General features: G+C 37.8%; 1 protein-coding gene across 2 annotated transcripts in view; it reads left to right on the top strand.

The window, feature by feature from the left end:
* Positions 1-17,090, top strand: part of MAGI2 (membrane associated guanylate kinase, WW and PDZ domain containing 2) — a 1,338,731-nt gene that overhangs the window by 1,148,713 nt on the left and 172,928 nt on the right. For both annotated transcript variants that reach the window (XM_060020317.1, XM_060020318.1), the window contains exon 11: positions 12,503-12,534. In XM_060020317.1, the coding sequence (XP_059876300.1) occupies positions 12,503-12,534 (32 nt within the window). The remainder of the gene's footprint in view (positions 1-12,502; positions 12,535-17,090) is intronic.

Genomic DNA, 17,090 nt, shown 5'->3' with positions numbered 1-17,090 from the left:
TTGTCATAGATTAGCTGACTATAGGTGCATGGGTTTATCTCTGGGCTTTCTATCCTGTTCCATTGATCTATATTTCTGTTTTGTGCCAGTACCATACTGTCTTGATTACTGTAGCTTTGTAGTATAGTCTGAAGTCAGGGAGTCTGATTCCTCCAGCTCTGTTTTTTCCCTCAAGACTGCTTTGGCTATTCAGGATCTTTTGTGTCTCCATACAAATTTTAAGATTTTTTGTTCTAGTTCTGTAAAAAAAAATGTTGTTGGTAATTTGATAGGGATTGCATTGAATCTGTAGATTGCTTTCGGTAGTATAGTCATTTTTAGAATATTGATTCTTCCAATCCAAGAACATGGTATATCTCTCCATCTGTTTGTATCATCTTCAGTTTCTTTCATCAGTGTCTTATAGTTTTCTGCATACAGGTTTTTTTGTCTCCCTAGGTAGGTTTATTCCTAGGTATTTTATTCTTTTTCTTGCAGTGGTAAATGGGAATGTTTCCTTAGTTTCTCCTTCAGATTTTTCATCATTAGTGTATACGAATGCAAGAGATTTCTGTGCATCAATTTTGTATCCTGCAGCTTTACCAAATTCATTGATTAGCTCTAGCAGTTTTCTGGTGGCATCTTTAGGATTCTCTATGTATAGTATCATGTCATCTGCAAACAGTGACAGTTTTACTTCTTTTCCAATTTGTATTCCTTTTATTTCTTTTTCTTCTCTGATTGCCGTGGCTAGGACTTCCGAAACTATGCTGAATGATAGTGGCGAGAGTGGACATCCTTGTCTTCTTCCTGATCTTAGAGGAAATGTTTTCAGTTTTTCACCATTGAGAATGATGTTTGCTGTGGGTTTGTCATATAGGCCTTTATTATTTTGAGATAGGCTCCCTCTATGCCAAATTTCTGGTGAGCTTTTATCATAAATGAGAGTTGAATTTTGTCAGAAGCTTTTTCTGCATCTATTGAGATGATCATATGTTTTTTCTCTTTCAATTTGTTAATATGGTGTATCACATTGATTGATTTGTGTATATTGAAGAATACTTGCATTCCTGGGATAAATCCCATTTGATCATGGTGTATGATCCTTTTAATGTGTTGCTGGATTCTGTTTGCTAGTATTTTGTTGAGGATTGTTGCATCTATATTCATCATTGATATTGGTCTGTAATTTTCTTTTTTTGTAGTATCTTTGTCTGGTTTTGGTATCAGGGTGATGGTGGCATCATAGAATGAGTTAGGGAGTGTTCCTCCCTCTGCAATTTTTGGAAGTTTGAGAAGGATGGGTGTTAGCTCTTCTCTAAATGTTTGATAGAATTCACCTGTGAAGCCATCTGGTCCTGGACTTTTTTTGTTGGAAGATTTTTAATCACAGTTTCAATTTCATTACTTGTGATTGGTCTGTTCATATTTTCTATTTCTTCCTGGTTCAGTCTTGGAAGGTTATACGTTTCTAAGAATTTGTCCATTTTTTCCAGGTTGTCCATTTTTTTGGCATAGAGTTGCTTGTAGTAGTCTCGTAGGATGCTTTGTATTTCTGCAGTGTCTGTTGTAACTTCTCCTTTTTCATTTCTAATTTTATTGATTTGAGTCCTCTCCCTCTTTTTCTTGATGAGTCTGGCTAATGGTTTATCAATTTTGTTTATCTTCTCAAAGAACAGCTTTTAGTTTTATTGTTTTTTTGTTTTTTTTGTTTTTTGGTACGCAGGCCTCTCACTGCTGTGGCCTCTCCCACTGCAGAGCACAGGCTCCGGACGCGCAGGCCCAGCAGCCATGGCTCACGGGCCCAGCCGCTCCGCGGCATGTGGGATCCTCCCGGACGGGGGCACGAACCCACGTCCCCTGCATCGGCAGGCGGACTTTCAACCACTGCGCCACCAGGGAAGCCCAGTTTTATTGATATTTGCTGTTTTCTTTGTTTCTATTTCATTTGTTTCTGCGCTGATCATTACGATTTCTTTCCTTTTACTACCTTTGGGTTTTGTTTGTTCTTCTTTCTCTAGTTCCTTTAGGTGTAAGGTTAGATTGTTATTTGAGATTTTTCTTGTTTCTTGAGCTAGGCTTGTATTGCTATAAACTTCCCACTTAGCACCTCTTTTGCTGCATCCCATAGGTTTTGGATTGTCATGTTTTCACTGTAGTTTGTCTCTAAGTATTATTTGATTTCCACTTTGATTTCTTCAGGGATCTCTTGGTTATTTAGTAACGTATTGTTTAGCCTCCATGTATTTGTATTTTTTTACAGATTTTTTTCCTCTAATTGAAATCTAGTCTCATAGCATTGTGGTTGGAAAAGATACTTGATACGATTTCAATTTTCTTAAATTTACCAAGCCTTGATTTGTGACCCAAGATATGATCTATCCTGGAGAATGTTCTCTGCACACTTGGGAAGAAAGTGTAATCTGCTGTTTTTGGATGGAATGCCCTGTAAATATCAATTAAATCTATCTGGTCTATTGTGTCATTTAAATCTTGTGTTTCCTTATTACTTTTCTGTTTGGATGATCTCTCCATTGGTGTAAGTGAGATGTTAAAGTCCCCCACTATTATTGTGTTACTGTCGATTTCCTCTTTTATAGCTGTTAGCAGTTGCCTTATGTTTTAAGGTGCTCCTATGCTGTGTGCATATATATTTATAATTGTTATGTCTTCTTCTTGGATTGATCCCTTGATCATTATGTAGTGTCCTTCCTTGTCTCTTGTAACATTCTTTATTTTAAAGTCTATTTTATCTGATATGAGTATTGCTCCTCCAGCTTTCTTTTGATTTCCATTTTCATGGAATATCTTTTTCCATCCCCTCACTTTCAGTCTTTACGTGTCTGAAGTGGGTCTCTTGTAGACTGCATATATACGGGTCTTGTTTTTATATCCATTCAGTGAGCCTGTGTCTTTTGGCTGGAGCATTTAATCCATTCACGTTTAAGGTAATTATCGATATTTATGTTCCTATGACCGTTTTCTTAATTGGTATGGATTTGTTTTTGTAGGTCCTTTTCTTCTCTTGTGTTTAGCACTTAGAGAAGTTCCTTTAGGGTTTATTGTAGAAGTGGTTTGGTGGTGCTGAATTCTCTTAGCTTATGCTTGTCTGTAAAGCTTTTGATTTTTCCGTTGATTCTGAATAAGTTCCTTGCTGGGTAGAGTAATCTTTGTTGTAGTTTCTTCCCTTTCATCACTTTATATATGTCATGCAACTCCCTTCTGGCTTGTAGAGTTTCTGCTCACAAATCAGCTGTTAACCTTATGGGAGTTCCCTTGTATGTTATTTGTCGTTTTTCCCTTGTTGCTTTCAGTAATTTTTCTTTGTCTTGAATTTTTGTCAGTTTGATTACTATGTGTCTTGATGTGTTTCTCCTTGGGTTTATCCTGCCTGAGACTCCCTATGCTTCCTGGACTTGGGTGGCTATTTCCTTTCCCATGTTAGGAAAGTTTTTGACTATAATCTCTTCAACTATTTTCTCGGGTCTTTTCTCTCTCTCTTCTCCTTCTGGGACCCCTATCATGCAAATGTTATTGTGTTTAATGTTGTCCCAGAGGTCTCTTAGGCTGTCTTCATTTCTTTTCGTTCTCTTTTCTTTATTCTCTTCCGCAGCAGTGAATTCCACCATTCTGTCTTCCAGGTTACTTATCCGTTCTTCTGCCTCACTTATTCTGCTATTGATTCCTTCTAGTGTAGTTTTCATTTCACGTATTGTATTGTTCCTCTCTGTTTGTTTGTTCTTTAATTCTTCTAGATGTTTGTTAAACATTTCTTGCATCTTCTAGATCTTTGCCTCCATTCTTTTTCCAAGGTCCTGGATCATCTTCACTATCATTATTCTGAATTCTTTTTCTGGAAGGTTGCCTATCTCCCTTCATTAAGATGTTTTTCTGGGGTTTTATCTTGTTCCTTCATCTGGTCATCGCTCTCTGCCTTTTCATCCTGTCTGGCTTTCTGTGTATGTGGTTTTTGTTCCACAGTCTGCAGGATTGTAGTTCTTCTTGCTTCTGCTGTCTGCCCTCTCCAGTGTGCCATTTTAAATTGTTAAAATGTAAAGTGCATTTTTATTTAGTTCCCCCTGCAATGATCCATATTATTGTCTTTACTTTGTTACAGATAAGGAATCTGAGCCTTAGATCAGGGAATGGCCACCCAGGCATGAGCCTCAGAGTAAATCCAGAGTCTCACTCAGAGCCTGGGAGTTAGTCCTGGTGTACACGCCCTCCCAAGTATGTGTGAGGTGATGTAACCAGTGGCAGGTGGAGCTGGCACTAGAGCTCAAGTCAGTTTTACCTCGTATCCTGTGTGCACGACCTTTCTACTAATACTGTCTCAGAAGTTATTTTTCTGTTTGCATCTTTGTCTCATCCCTCTGAACCAAACATTTTGACACAGGTTATTTTTGTTCTCTCCTCCAGTTTCCCTACATACCCTGAGCCCCTACAAACCCCCACTGATTTTGCCACTTTCACCCACTATGAGTAAATTCTTCTACTCAGTCCCATCCCTGCCGCATGGTGTAGACCCTGAAGGTTTCCCGCATAGACCTGCTCCAGCCTCTTGATAAGGACTTGGATGCTGTTTCTCTCTTAATTAAGGTTAATTGCTCCCCTTTGCACTCTAGATCCCATCTCTCATCTCATCATGAAATAATTCCACCAATTATCCCCTTTTCTCCTGAATCTTCAGACTCTGTTCAGGTACCTTCTCATCTGAATGTATGCTTCTCCTGAAAGAAATCTTCCCTTCATGGGCAACCTTATTACCTCATAGCCACTTCTCAGTTTCACTTCCTCACCTTCCATTCATTCAGACCCCCTGAAATCTGATTTCTGTCTCTGTCCTAACAATCAGCTGCTTCCACTGAGGCCCCCTGTGACACTCATGTTTCACAAACCACTTAAAGCCTTGTTTTATGAGTATTTCTGTTGACTACTTCTTGAAACCTTCTGTTTACTTGGCTCCCAGACATTCATTCCTTCTGCATACCCATAGGAGTTCTCTTCCCATGCTACGCAAATTTGGTATATCGTTTTAAGTTTTACCTGACATATCTCTAATCATGACACTCCTACTGAGCACCGGAAAAGAGAGCAAACTACTACATGTCTTCACCCGAACCCAAATTAACTTTGGTTCAAACTTCAAAATGTATTTCAGCTACATACAAACCCAAACTCCCAAAGGCACCTCAAACTCATTTTGCCCATTACCCAACTTTCTAGACTCCATTCAAAGAAACCTCATTCCTATATTTCATACCTTAGCTAATGACACCATCATCCGTATCGTTTCCCAAGTTAGAAGTCTTCATGGATTTCATCTTCTCCTTTATACCACTCCTCCGCCCCCAGCAAATCACCATGCCTCATCAGTCTCCTTAGTATCTTGTGACTCTGTTTCATGCTGCCCTCCTCACTCTTCACTTCTATTATTAATTCATCACATATATCTATTGAAGTATCTACTGTGTGTCAGGCATTGTGCTACATCCTGGGAATACATTGTGAACAAAATAGATATGATTTCTCCCCTAATGGAATTAATACTTTAGTTGGGGAGATGGGCATTAAACTAATCTCACAAATACAATTACATAAATATGATTTCATAAGTATATTTATAAATAGTGATGAGTGCCATATAAAGTAAAAATAGAGGATGCAATGAAAAATTATAGTGGAGAACTTCAATTTAAAATGAAAGGTCAGGGCCATCTTCCCTGAGGAGGTAGTGTTTAAGCTGACACATAAAGAAGGAGTCAGAGATAGTTTGGTGAAGGGTTAAAAAGGGGAGGTAGGTAGTTATACAGCAGAAACTAACACAACATGTAAAGCAATTATACTCCAATAAAGATGTTAAAAAAAATAAAATGACTGAATTTAAAAAAAAGGGTAGGTAAATAGAGGAGCTTGTGCAAAGGCCCTGTGGTTAGAAAAGCCTGGTTTATTCAAGGAAGTTCAGTGAGTGAAGGGCAGTAACCCATGAGGTGTCTGGGGAGTAAGTAGGGACAAAGTTATATAAAGCCTTGGAGGTTTTGTGCTTTATCACAAATGTGTGGGAATCCATTGAAGGATTTTAAGCGTGATCAGATTCTGTGGCATCCGCAAATTTGCTCTTGCTTCGGTTGAAGTAAGAGATGATGGTGAGTGTGGATTATGATGGTGTCTGTGGAGATGGAGAGAAGTGGATTTGCAATAGATTTTGGAGGTAGAGTAGACAGAATTTGGTGATAAGGAAGCGAGGCAGAGAGAGAGAGGTTAAGGATGACTTTCAGGTTCCTGTTTTTAAAACTTGGAAAGGCAAGTGAAATTTTCCAAAATAGGGAACACACGAGAAGAGACGTGGGAGGGAAGGCCAAAGCTTCCATTTTGCTCTGTTGAATCTGTGGTGCTTGTGAGACACACACGACTCAATAAATATTTATTTAATATTGATGTAATTTAATGATTAGATTTAAGATGTTTAATCTCAAATTACTTAAAGATGTTTCTAGATTGGTTTCTCAAAAAAAAAAAACAATGCTATGCTTTTGTTATTGTAAAAAAAAATTACTCTCAGAATTGGGCTTTTCTATTTGCAGGACTGATATCCTTCCGCATTTCCTTTGCCAACTGTTTATAGCACACCATAGGCACAGAGTGGTTTCTCTCTTCGGTGCCCTTGTTCTTGTTCAGAACGTGAAGAAAAAGCCCTTTGTAGTTGCTAATATGTTCAGCAAGCCTCACCTCACTCTGAGTTTTAACCTCCCTGACACAGTTCTTCCTCTTCCAGTCTGTTCCTTTATTCCCATTCAAGGGTATCTACCTGGGCTGCTTTATTTTGAACATATCATTTATGTAACTGAGTTTATCAGAAGACAGCATGTGCAGGCTTATCCTTTCTAAACACTCATTGGGATTACTTGAAATGGTCGGATCGCTCTCTCCATAAAGAACAAAGCCTTGGGGGGAAACGGCCATTTGAAAACAGCTTTATAGTGTTTATAAGAAAAACACTTTTATTCAAAAGATGCAGAAAGGACCATCTTTAAAACATTGCAGAGAAAGCCTCAGCTCTGCACATAAAAAGAGATTCTGTAGGCCAAAGATGGCCACTAATTTGAAATTTTCTTTGCAAATTGAATATTTTGCTTGGCTGAAACATGGTGATGTGAGGTTAGGGTACCACCAGCAGTATCTTTAATGGGAAGGCCGTTTCTTAGCCTAGGTCAGTTTCATTAAGAAAAATTGCCCTTTTACTGATTCGAAATAGCTTAAACAAATTATCTAAAGGAACTGTAGGGTTTAACTCATTTGATGAATTTTAATAAGAAATACGTGATCAGTCAAAAACCGGGAAAAAAGTGAATAACACTGAACTAGTTTTAATGGAAATTAGCTCATTACCCTCCTGGCTTACATTTACCAAAGGCTGAATTTCTGATGGAAAAGTTGCCAGGCTGTGGGGAAATGGGAGGATCTTTAAATTAAAGATCAACTTTATTAGTGGTATTTTTCTCCCTTAATTTAGCCTTAACTGGAGATTTTTAAAACCCGGGGGCTTTTCCCCTCTTTGGGAAACTTTAAAAAAAAGAGTTCCTCTATTGGAAGAGTTTCTCACTGTCCCTGAAATATTTTCAGGATGTAGTAGGAACATGAATCTCCTTTATTGCTTACAATCCTTTATAAGAAAGAATAACTTAAGAGGTGAAAGGGTCTGTGCGAGTGTCCAAGTGAGTTTCCTGTCCTCCAGCAGGATGCCACAGGGACTGTGAAAAAAAAATTTTCTTTCTTACTTTCTCTCTTTATTTTCCCTCACATTCATGTGATATGTGTATACTTTTGTTCTCCGTTTCTTTTTCCTCCTTTTTTTAATTGCTTTTTTATTTTTTTAATTGTGATAAAACATACATAACATAAAATTTGCCATATTAACCATATTTAAGTGAACAGTTCAGTAGTGTTAAGTACATTCACATTGTTGTGTCTTGTTTTTCAAACAAAATAGAACGCTTTTAATAACCCAGGTCATGAACATCTTCACTGAAACAGGTTCCTACTCTTTTTTTGTTGCTTAAAGAAAGAGAGAAATAGAAAGTGTTTCCTCTGCATCTCTGTCATGTGTAGTAACTGTAGAATTTTCTATAAAATACGTGAAACTAATGATAGTTTTCAAAGTCAGAGTCATATGTTGTAGCAAGTACTTCAGTTGAAGAAGAAACCATTTCACATTCTGCAAATGGTAGTTCATTCAGTATATCGAACGGAATACAGAGGCATATTGAAAGATTTAATCCTGTTTGGGGAAATTACTAGAAATCCCAAAAAGTTGCCCTGACGTTATTCCAAATTGAAGATATCATGTTGGGATTCTCTGTTAAGTTGTTCTTTATTGTATTTTGATCGCTTATTCGAAGTGGGGTGGTTTTAAGAAAGTTTGTCATCTTGTGATGGGCCCTGTGAATAATGATTTTAAAAAACAAACAAAAAAAAGACTCTTACCAAACAACTCACAAATGCAAATGTAACTCACAAATGACTCTCCCTTCAGAGCTGCGGTGACTATATTGATATTCTTTCATTTTGGGTATCATGTGTCAGGAGAAGTAGGTTCTGAAAAAAGCCACTTTTGTGGAACTTTCCCCTTGGGACAAGGCAGTGTTGCTAGCCAGTCATCACACAATTTGAAACGGTCCTTTGTGACACCGACATTGTCCCCACAGAGTTTGCATCACGTGAGGTGAGACCTCAGTCAAACATTGTTACTAATGAACAGGTGACCAGCACAATCCCATGATATGCATAGAATGTTCTCAGGTTTCTCCCAAAGCAAGATTCCTAGCAAGAAAACATTGGAGGGGGTGCAAGAATAGGAAATTCTAAATTTTTTTTGGTTTGTACTTAACTGAATGGATATTACCTACAGCAGACATTACTATTGTGTTTTTATTTTTAACTCGTTACCCAGGTCATATATAAAGTGTTCCCTATACAGGGTGTTCAGATTTAGCAAAAATAAAAATACAGACTTCCCAGTTAAATTGAATTGCAGATAAACAAATAATTGTTAATATAAGTATGTCCTATGCAATGTATGTCGCATGCAGTCATACTACAAAATTATTCATTGCTTATCTGAAATTCAAATTTAACTGAGCATATTATATTTTATCTGGTAACCATATTCCTGTAATTTATTAAAAATTGTATTTAGTTGACATATAGAATTTAATTTAAACTTCAGTATGAAGTTGGTGTTGTCTTCTCTGCTCTTGCATTTTCAGGCACCAGAATTTCTTCTCTAAGCTATTTGCACTGTTTCTGTTTCTCTGTCCATCTCCTTGTGCTTTTACATGAGGAATTAAAAATATATTTTAGTTTTATTTCTTGTTCTAAAGAAGACAGATTTTAGAGATCTAATTCAGTTTTGTGCTTCATATTAAATGCATCAAAATTTCCTTATTGGCTGCATCTAACTTTTCCCATTTTTTTCTCTTCCCTTTTAAAAATGTCCCTACTCATGTTTCAGTTAGCTTAAAACTGTATCTTGAGGTCTTTCACTTTTGTTGTCTCAGAGTTAGAGTTAAATAAATGTTTGCATTTGTACACACACACACACACACACACACACAAGCACACTTCAATAAATGAGCAGTATGGAAAACAGAGGTCAAGTCATTATAAAGAAATTTTAATTCCATAAGAGAAATGTAATATTCCACTTTCTGTAGAAGTAGGTGAAATAAAGGCCAGAAATAAACTAAAATATAAAGGAAGCTTTATTAGCATTTTAAAGAAAAAGCTCTTATTTATGAACTTGACTTTGTAAAAAGGACTATCAGCTCTGAAAGGCTTAAGAAAAAGTTATCTATATCCCTATTCTTATGCCCCTGTGAACGTAGGTGGTGAGACACCTAAAAGTATAGTCTCAACACACCAAGCCTGTCTTTTGTGATCTGGGTCAAACCAGAATGATTTCAGAAAAAGAAAAATTACAGAAATAAGGATTTAAATGTTTTTATTTTGTTTTAGGTGTTTTTTTTTATGTTAATTGGAATAGACTAGATTTCTTAGAGGGGTAAACCCTACAAAAGGTTACCATACATTTATAATATATAATAATTTGACCCACACTATTATAGTGTTTATGTAGCTCTTCCAATGAAGTTGACCAGAAAACTGGAGATTAATCAGATAGAAAACTTGACCTTACCAATTAACTGAGCCAAATTCGGTATACCCAAAATAGATGTTTTCTATTCATCTTCATTTCAATGTTTATAGCATGATTGATAATTTGCCAGAGAAGCTCTGTCACATAAGTTATTTATTTTTAAGGAAATCTATTCTGATACTGTTTCTACTACCTAAAATTACTTACTCTGAGGCAAGCAGCTTCTTTTGGACAATGACTCAGAAAGGGCAACTGTTGCTTCAGAGACCAAAGCCTCCTAGGCACAGCTCATCATTAGACGTATTACGGAAACTGCCATAATGGGCGCAGTGAAGAAGTCCTGGGGTGTGCCAGTGGTCTGAGGTCAGAGTGAATCAAACAGCCTCAAAAGAAGGGGAAGCCAAAGTGCCTGTGATGATAGGTGGTCAAATGGTCCTCTCTTCTTGTCTGATCTTGACTAATGTCCCTTTTATGCCATTTTAGTTCTGACACCATCACTACTGAGAGGTCTGATGATTATACATTTTCTATAGGAGGAATAATCATCTTTTAAGATAATGCCCCATGTGGAGATGAGAGCTCCATAAAAAGGAACCATTTTCAATACATCTGTAAGTCTAAGAAACTCCCAGCACCTAACAGATGTAAGGCAGCACATATTCAAAATCCGTTCTGGCACTGCGAGAAGAAGAAAGTGGAGGAACACAGAGAGAGTAGAGGAAATAATTGAATGTTTTGACATTGTGAGAATGTGTAAATGACATCTTTTCTCAAAAGAACTGTGCCGGCAATTCCATAAAACAGCAAATAAATTTTATCCTTCAGTGAAAATAATTATTAATTGGCCAATAGGTCACAGTGCTTTTCACTTTTCTAATTAGTGGTCAAATTGTTTTCATTGGCATTTTACAGAGTGAGTCAAAGAGAGAAATGTATTTATCTGTAGTTTTACTCTCAGCTGTTATGCAAAAGGATGTGATTAAATCCTTGTAATTAAATTATAATCAAACCACACATTGAACAGAATTGTTTTAATAGTTGGAAAGAGATACAAGAACATACATACAGCGTGTGTGAGAAAGTGAGCTAGTTCTACCCATCTCCTTTAGTAAGATAGTTGTTATACTTAAGCATTAAATTTAGCTCTGTGTTTCAAGGAAAGCTGAGGAACATAATGGATTTACATACTTTCGCTCTTTTCATAAAATGCAGCATCAGCTCTTCACAACGTTGCGCTGAGATGCAGTTAGTATTTACACCATAACTGAGCTTTAACTTCTAGATAATTGTGCCTAGATTCTTCAGATATTTCCTATAAATGGGAATAGTTGAAAAACATAATCCATTTTGTACCAGTCCCAGTTTTGTAAAGGTTGTAAACATTATGTGGCATATTTTCAACATTCCATTTTTTATTAGGCATTTTATCAGACACCACCTAACATGAACATGAGTGAAATCGTTGAAAGAGGGACAAGGTGATGTGAAAAGAAAGTAATTTTGTTTTGTATGCTAGATCATGCTTTGGCTTGCTAGGGTCAGTATATGATAAAATAATAACAATAAAGGGGAAAAAAGGAAAAAGGAATGAATCTGTACTTTTAATTATCTTAAAGGTCGTTCGGATCACAACAGAGTCGGTCCCATTGTCGCACCATTTGTGCTAATTGAAAGAGCTCAATAAGCTGAAAAAAGCCTGGCCTTGATGATACATTAGTCAGTCAATTAACAAACATTTTGAGCTGCTTTTTCATGAAAAACATTGGGCTAACACTAGGGTAGAGGGATAATAAAATAGATATCTGCTCTAGAGAAGATCTCAGTGGGAGAAAAGGCCCATAAGCAATTATAATAGAATCTAATTCATAATATATGTATATACATTATTTTTAAATTTAGGACTAATGAAGGCTTGTTGATTGATTTTTAACCACACAAAGCAGGTACATAAAGCAGAATTATTTCTTATACTAAGCAAAGGTATTAACCTTTAAATATCTAAATTTCTATCTGTATTCTTTCTCCCTCTCCCTCTCCCTCTCCCACTAAGGCTGCGCCACACAAATCCCTAAGGATGACTCAGTCTTAGCGCTTGTAAAGTGACTGATCGTTTGCCGCACAGTTATTCACTGTCACTGGGCTTCAGAATCTTCAGGCCAAATAGGGAAATATTCCTAGAATCATTAATATAATTCCAATAAAATTATTTGGGCCCCCTTGAAAAAAACTATGCAGCCAGGCAGAATTTGTTGTTGTTATTTGCTATTAACCGATTTAAAATAACTTGCAGTTATCTAAATATCATGCCACCCGTAAGTGGTAGTGGGATATATTTTCAAAGTTCAAATATTGTTTTCTTTATTACAGGTTTCTTTTCTCCATGGAAAACTCCAAAGCCTGTAAGTTGAAATTATTCTACTTCTTTACTGCTAGTTATTATTACAATTCCATTAAGTAAGATTTGAATTGGGTGACCTCAAAATCTCTTCCTCCTCTGAGATTTGTGATGTCAAAAGAGCAAATCCTCTGTGTAAGAATAACTTGTCTTACTTTCCTATAAAGACAATTCTGTCTGTTTTTTAATATTTTTACAAAATGAGCATCAACACTCTTCAGTATGGTGTACTGAAAATACTTTAGAAAACTTTGTTTTACCCCTGTCAGAAATACTATCGTTTTTATCACATTGAATTTTTAAAAACAGTACAAATTATAAGCCCAGAGGTCTTGACCTGCCAGTTAAGTCTGGTCCACAAGAAATTTACCTGTATATATATATTTGTGTATTTATATTTACTTTTTAATGTATACAGAGCTAAATATGTGTGTGTGTGTGTGTGTGAAAAAAATGTTTTTTTCCTACCAAACCTGACAATCACTCAAAGTGGTGCTTCTGAATCTTCAGAAACCGGTGAACTCTGCCATCACCTAATCTCTCTGGGCCTAGTTTCTTTATGAATTGTCCTGAAATTTTGATGCTAAGGTACCAGAAGGCTGGTATTTTAATAATCTTTTTGTGAGGCAAGTTTAGCCAAGTTGCCTTCCCAGCTAAAGATGATCTTTACTTGCCGTTAGATTGAAACTAGTAATTATCCAAGTCCCAAGACCTGGGACTGGTTTTCTGGGATCCCATTCTATAGTGTGTTACAATAGTCGACCCTAACTGGAATGGCTAAAACTCATGACTGGAAGAGAGCTTAGCAAAGTGATTCAAGTAACAACAAAAACAAAACAAAACAAAAATCTCAGGGGATCACATCTTCCACCTACTTTTCATTCCTCTCAGAGTAAGCAGCTCATACAGCAGTGGCCCCTGGTTTGGCCAGTGAGTAGGGAATTCTTGGGTTAATTGCTTCCCTTTTTTCTTTTACTGAGGGAATATTTAACTGCTTGATTTTCTCATTTTAGAAATGGAGATATAATTTTGCATACTTTTCAAGTGCAATAACTGGCTTAATTAAATAACATGGCTTTAAAATTATTTGAAGACAAGTGAAAATAAAATATTATTGAGCCCTGGAATATGCCTGAGCTCCAGGTTCCTCTCAAAGACAGATGAGGAAACCGGAGCTGGTGATGAGCAGCTGAGCTGTCAGAACATTCCAACCAAGCATGTCCTCATTTAGCATTCGGCTCATCTGGTCCACAGAGAATATCAGATGGGAAAACTGGTCTCACTTGGGCCTAGTTAAACCACTTAGTGATGCATGTGATTTTGAAAGAGGTATTTAAAATGAAATTTGTTTTATTTTGACCAAACTCTAAATAATTCCTTCCTTTCACCATCAGAGTTAAATCTGTGCTCTGTGGTTACACACATCTTTATCTAATTTAACAAGGAATCTTGCAACCTCATCCTGGTGCTACAATTATGCAATCTAGTGATTTCCTTATAGGCACCACATTTACACAAATGATACCATTTGGCATAATTACAGCATTTGCTGTCATTACAGTAATTACATCCGTACTCAATAATTCCAAAAAAAGGTTTTATGAACTTAATTTACAATTAATCCTGAACCTATACATCCCTACAAAAGCCAAGGCTTGGAGTTCCAGGTCCTAGGCTAAGTGAAGATAGACGACTGTCAATTTAACATCCTCCATGTATCCACCAGAAACTCTTCAGACTCGGGACTGTGATGACAGGCAGTGTGGTATAATGGTTTAGGGTGCAGGTTCTGAAGGCTTACTGCCTACAGTCAAACTGTGCTGCTTCTCCTTACTAGCTATCGTACCTTCCACTAGCTACTTAAGCTTTCAGTATTTCAAGTTCATCTATAAAATGGGGATGATAATAATACTCCTCTCATATGGTTACTCTGAAGAGTCTGTGGCTTAGTCCATGTAACGTGCTTAAAGCAGAGCCTCTACATGCTCAAAAATATAAACTATTGTCATCCTAGAAAGCAGACCCTCCATGCATAAACCCTTAATAAATTAATCACCCTATGAAATGAAGGTAGTTTGCAAAACTATTCACTTCAACAAATATATATATAAACACATACTCGCTGTATGTGGATTTATACACTCTCTCCTCTGAAAGAGGATTGATGACATCCTTAGTCAGGATAAGGAAATGTTACCTTGAGTGAGGTCTCTCCTTCTCCCAGTCTTGTGTCACTTCCTGACACTGTTCCGTCCTACTGATCCACGCCTTAAGCTAATCCACATCAAGATAGTCACTTCTGGGGCTTCCCTGGTGGCGCAGTGGTTGAGAGTCGCCTGCCAATGCAGGGGACGTGGGTTCGTGCCCCGGTCCGGGAGGATCCCACATGCCGCGGAGCGGCTGGGCCCGTGAGCCATGGCCGCTGAGCCTGCGCGTCCGGAGCCTGTCCTCCGCAACGGGAGAGGCCACAGCAGTGAGAGGCCCGCATACCGCAAAAAAAAAAAAAAAAAAAAGAAAAGAAAAGATAGTCACTTCTGTTTAGCAAGTAATACATTAATTATAGTGGGTTCTCAGTCTCTCCATCTGGAAGGAATCCAAGTTCATTCTTCAAGTACTGAATCAAGCCAAAAGCCTTCATCTCCCAGCCCTGCCCTAAAATCCTGAGGAGGTGTGTTTAGGCTACCCCAGCTTCTACAGGAAGCAAACAGTTTGTAGAGTTTTCACGGGGAGGACAACTTGCCTTGTTCACAAGCCCTCTGTTCCCAGTGTGCATCCTAGAATCAGAAGGTGGAGTGAAAAAACTAATATTAACCACACCATGATCAGGTTTTTCTGTTTTACTCTTTGATATCCCGTTGTGGACTGTATGTCCACCCTGTCCACTGATACTTCAGTGACTATCCTTTCATACAGTTAGACATTCACTCATTCGTCAAGGCCAACAGAGATACAAGGCTCCTGCCATATAAAGAAAATGATTTTGTTTTCATGTTTCTTATTCTAGTTAGGTGTTTATAAATATTAGCCTAGGTAAGGACACCACTGGGACTGGACAAGATTCAATCAGAAGCCTTGTTGAGAGGCAAACGCCGGCAGGAAACACAGTTCTCTAGAGGTCAAGGCCAGGAAGACTCTAGGTGGCGTAAGGGGATGGGATCAGAATCTAGGTGGTTCACGAAGATTGAGAGGAACAAGTGAGCACAAGGTGTCCGGCTAGAAAGCAAAAGTGCAAAGACCAAGCTATCTAAGAAAGTAGGGAGAAGTCAACAAAGGGCACCTTTCAAAAGATGTTGTCAGATCAGCACACCAGTCCCAGAAAGCAGAGGGTGCCCTCTGATCCCAGGGCAGGGCGTTTGCTCCATGGTCTTCTGTGTCTAGGGGGCGGGGGTGTGAAGGACTGCAAGTCTGCCTTTTCAGTATTTCACGGGCGCTGTGATTTTCTGCTCTGCAGTCTTACAAATCCCTGACAGAGTGACTTGAGGGTTTATGCATGTCACAGCAAGACATTGTGAATGCTCTACTAAGCCTGAACTGGAATCAGTGAATTTCTCCATCTCTGCTATAGAAATTGTAGAATTTGTCAATCCGCCGCAGAAACTTTCCCAAACAGTGCCCAAAGCGTTATTTTTTTTGTAGTTTTCAGAATGTTTTTTAGAATACTAATATTTCACCTGAACCATGTTTGCTCCAGTGACTGCACGTGGACAGTGCATATACCAGCAAGACTTATGGAGGAATCAGATAACCCTCCGTGGAAGATGGGAGAAAGAAATAGACATTTGCTGAAGCCCTATGACAAGTGGGATACTACAGCGATTCAGACCATACTTCTAATTTATTTACTTTTTAGAATTTAGTATCTTATGTTTGGAAACAGAAGGGAGAAAGTCATAGCCAGAATGTACCCACATGGTGCCTAAAGTCAGTTAAAGTGAAAAATAAAAAAATATGCCTTTAGCCACAATGTGGGTCTTCCTGTCATAGCAGAGGCACAGAGAATGGATGATCAAAGGAACCCACCATGGCTTCGTAGGCAAATTTTGCTTTCAAATGAATTATGAAGCGCATATTTAAAGATTTTTACTAAACGGGAGCAAAAGGGTCACTGAGCAGAAAATTAGCCAGAACCCTAAACAAATTTACCGGTTATTCCCCTCAATGTATTATTATTGCAAACAGCACTCCCATTATAGTTATAGGTTGGTTTCTGACCCAGGGTCTGCCACTGACAGCTGCTGGACCTCTCTATGTTCCTAGAGATTATGTTTAATATTAGGGGTTTTCCATCTTTGTTAGCTACAGAACCTTTGTTCAAACGAAAGCTTGGTCAGTAGCCCATACAGAAAACAAATTAAAATGAAGCCAGTTGTCTTAGTTTCTTCCAATAGTTATAATAAAATACCATAGACTGGTGGCTTATAAAAAACAGAAATTTATTTCTCATAGTTCTGGAGTCTGGAAGTCCAAGATCAAGGTACCAGAAGATTCAGTTTCTGGTGAGAGCCCACTTCCTAAATGGCCATCTTTTTGCTGTAACCTCACCTGGCAGAAGGGACTACA

Source organism: Delphinus delphis, chromosome 9, assembly GCF_949987515.2.
Source record: "Delphinus delphis chromosome 9, mDelDel1.2, whole genome shotgun sequence".
Lineage (NCBI taxonomy): Eukaryota > Metazoa > Chordata > Mammalia > Artiodactyla > Delphinidae > Delphinus > Delphinus delphis.
The sequence above is the reverse complement of the archived record's forward strand: the minus strand, read 5'-3'. Positions and strand labels throughout refer to the sequence as shown.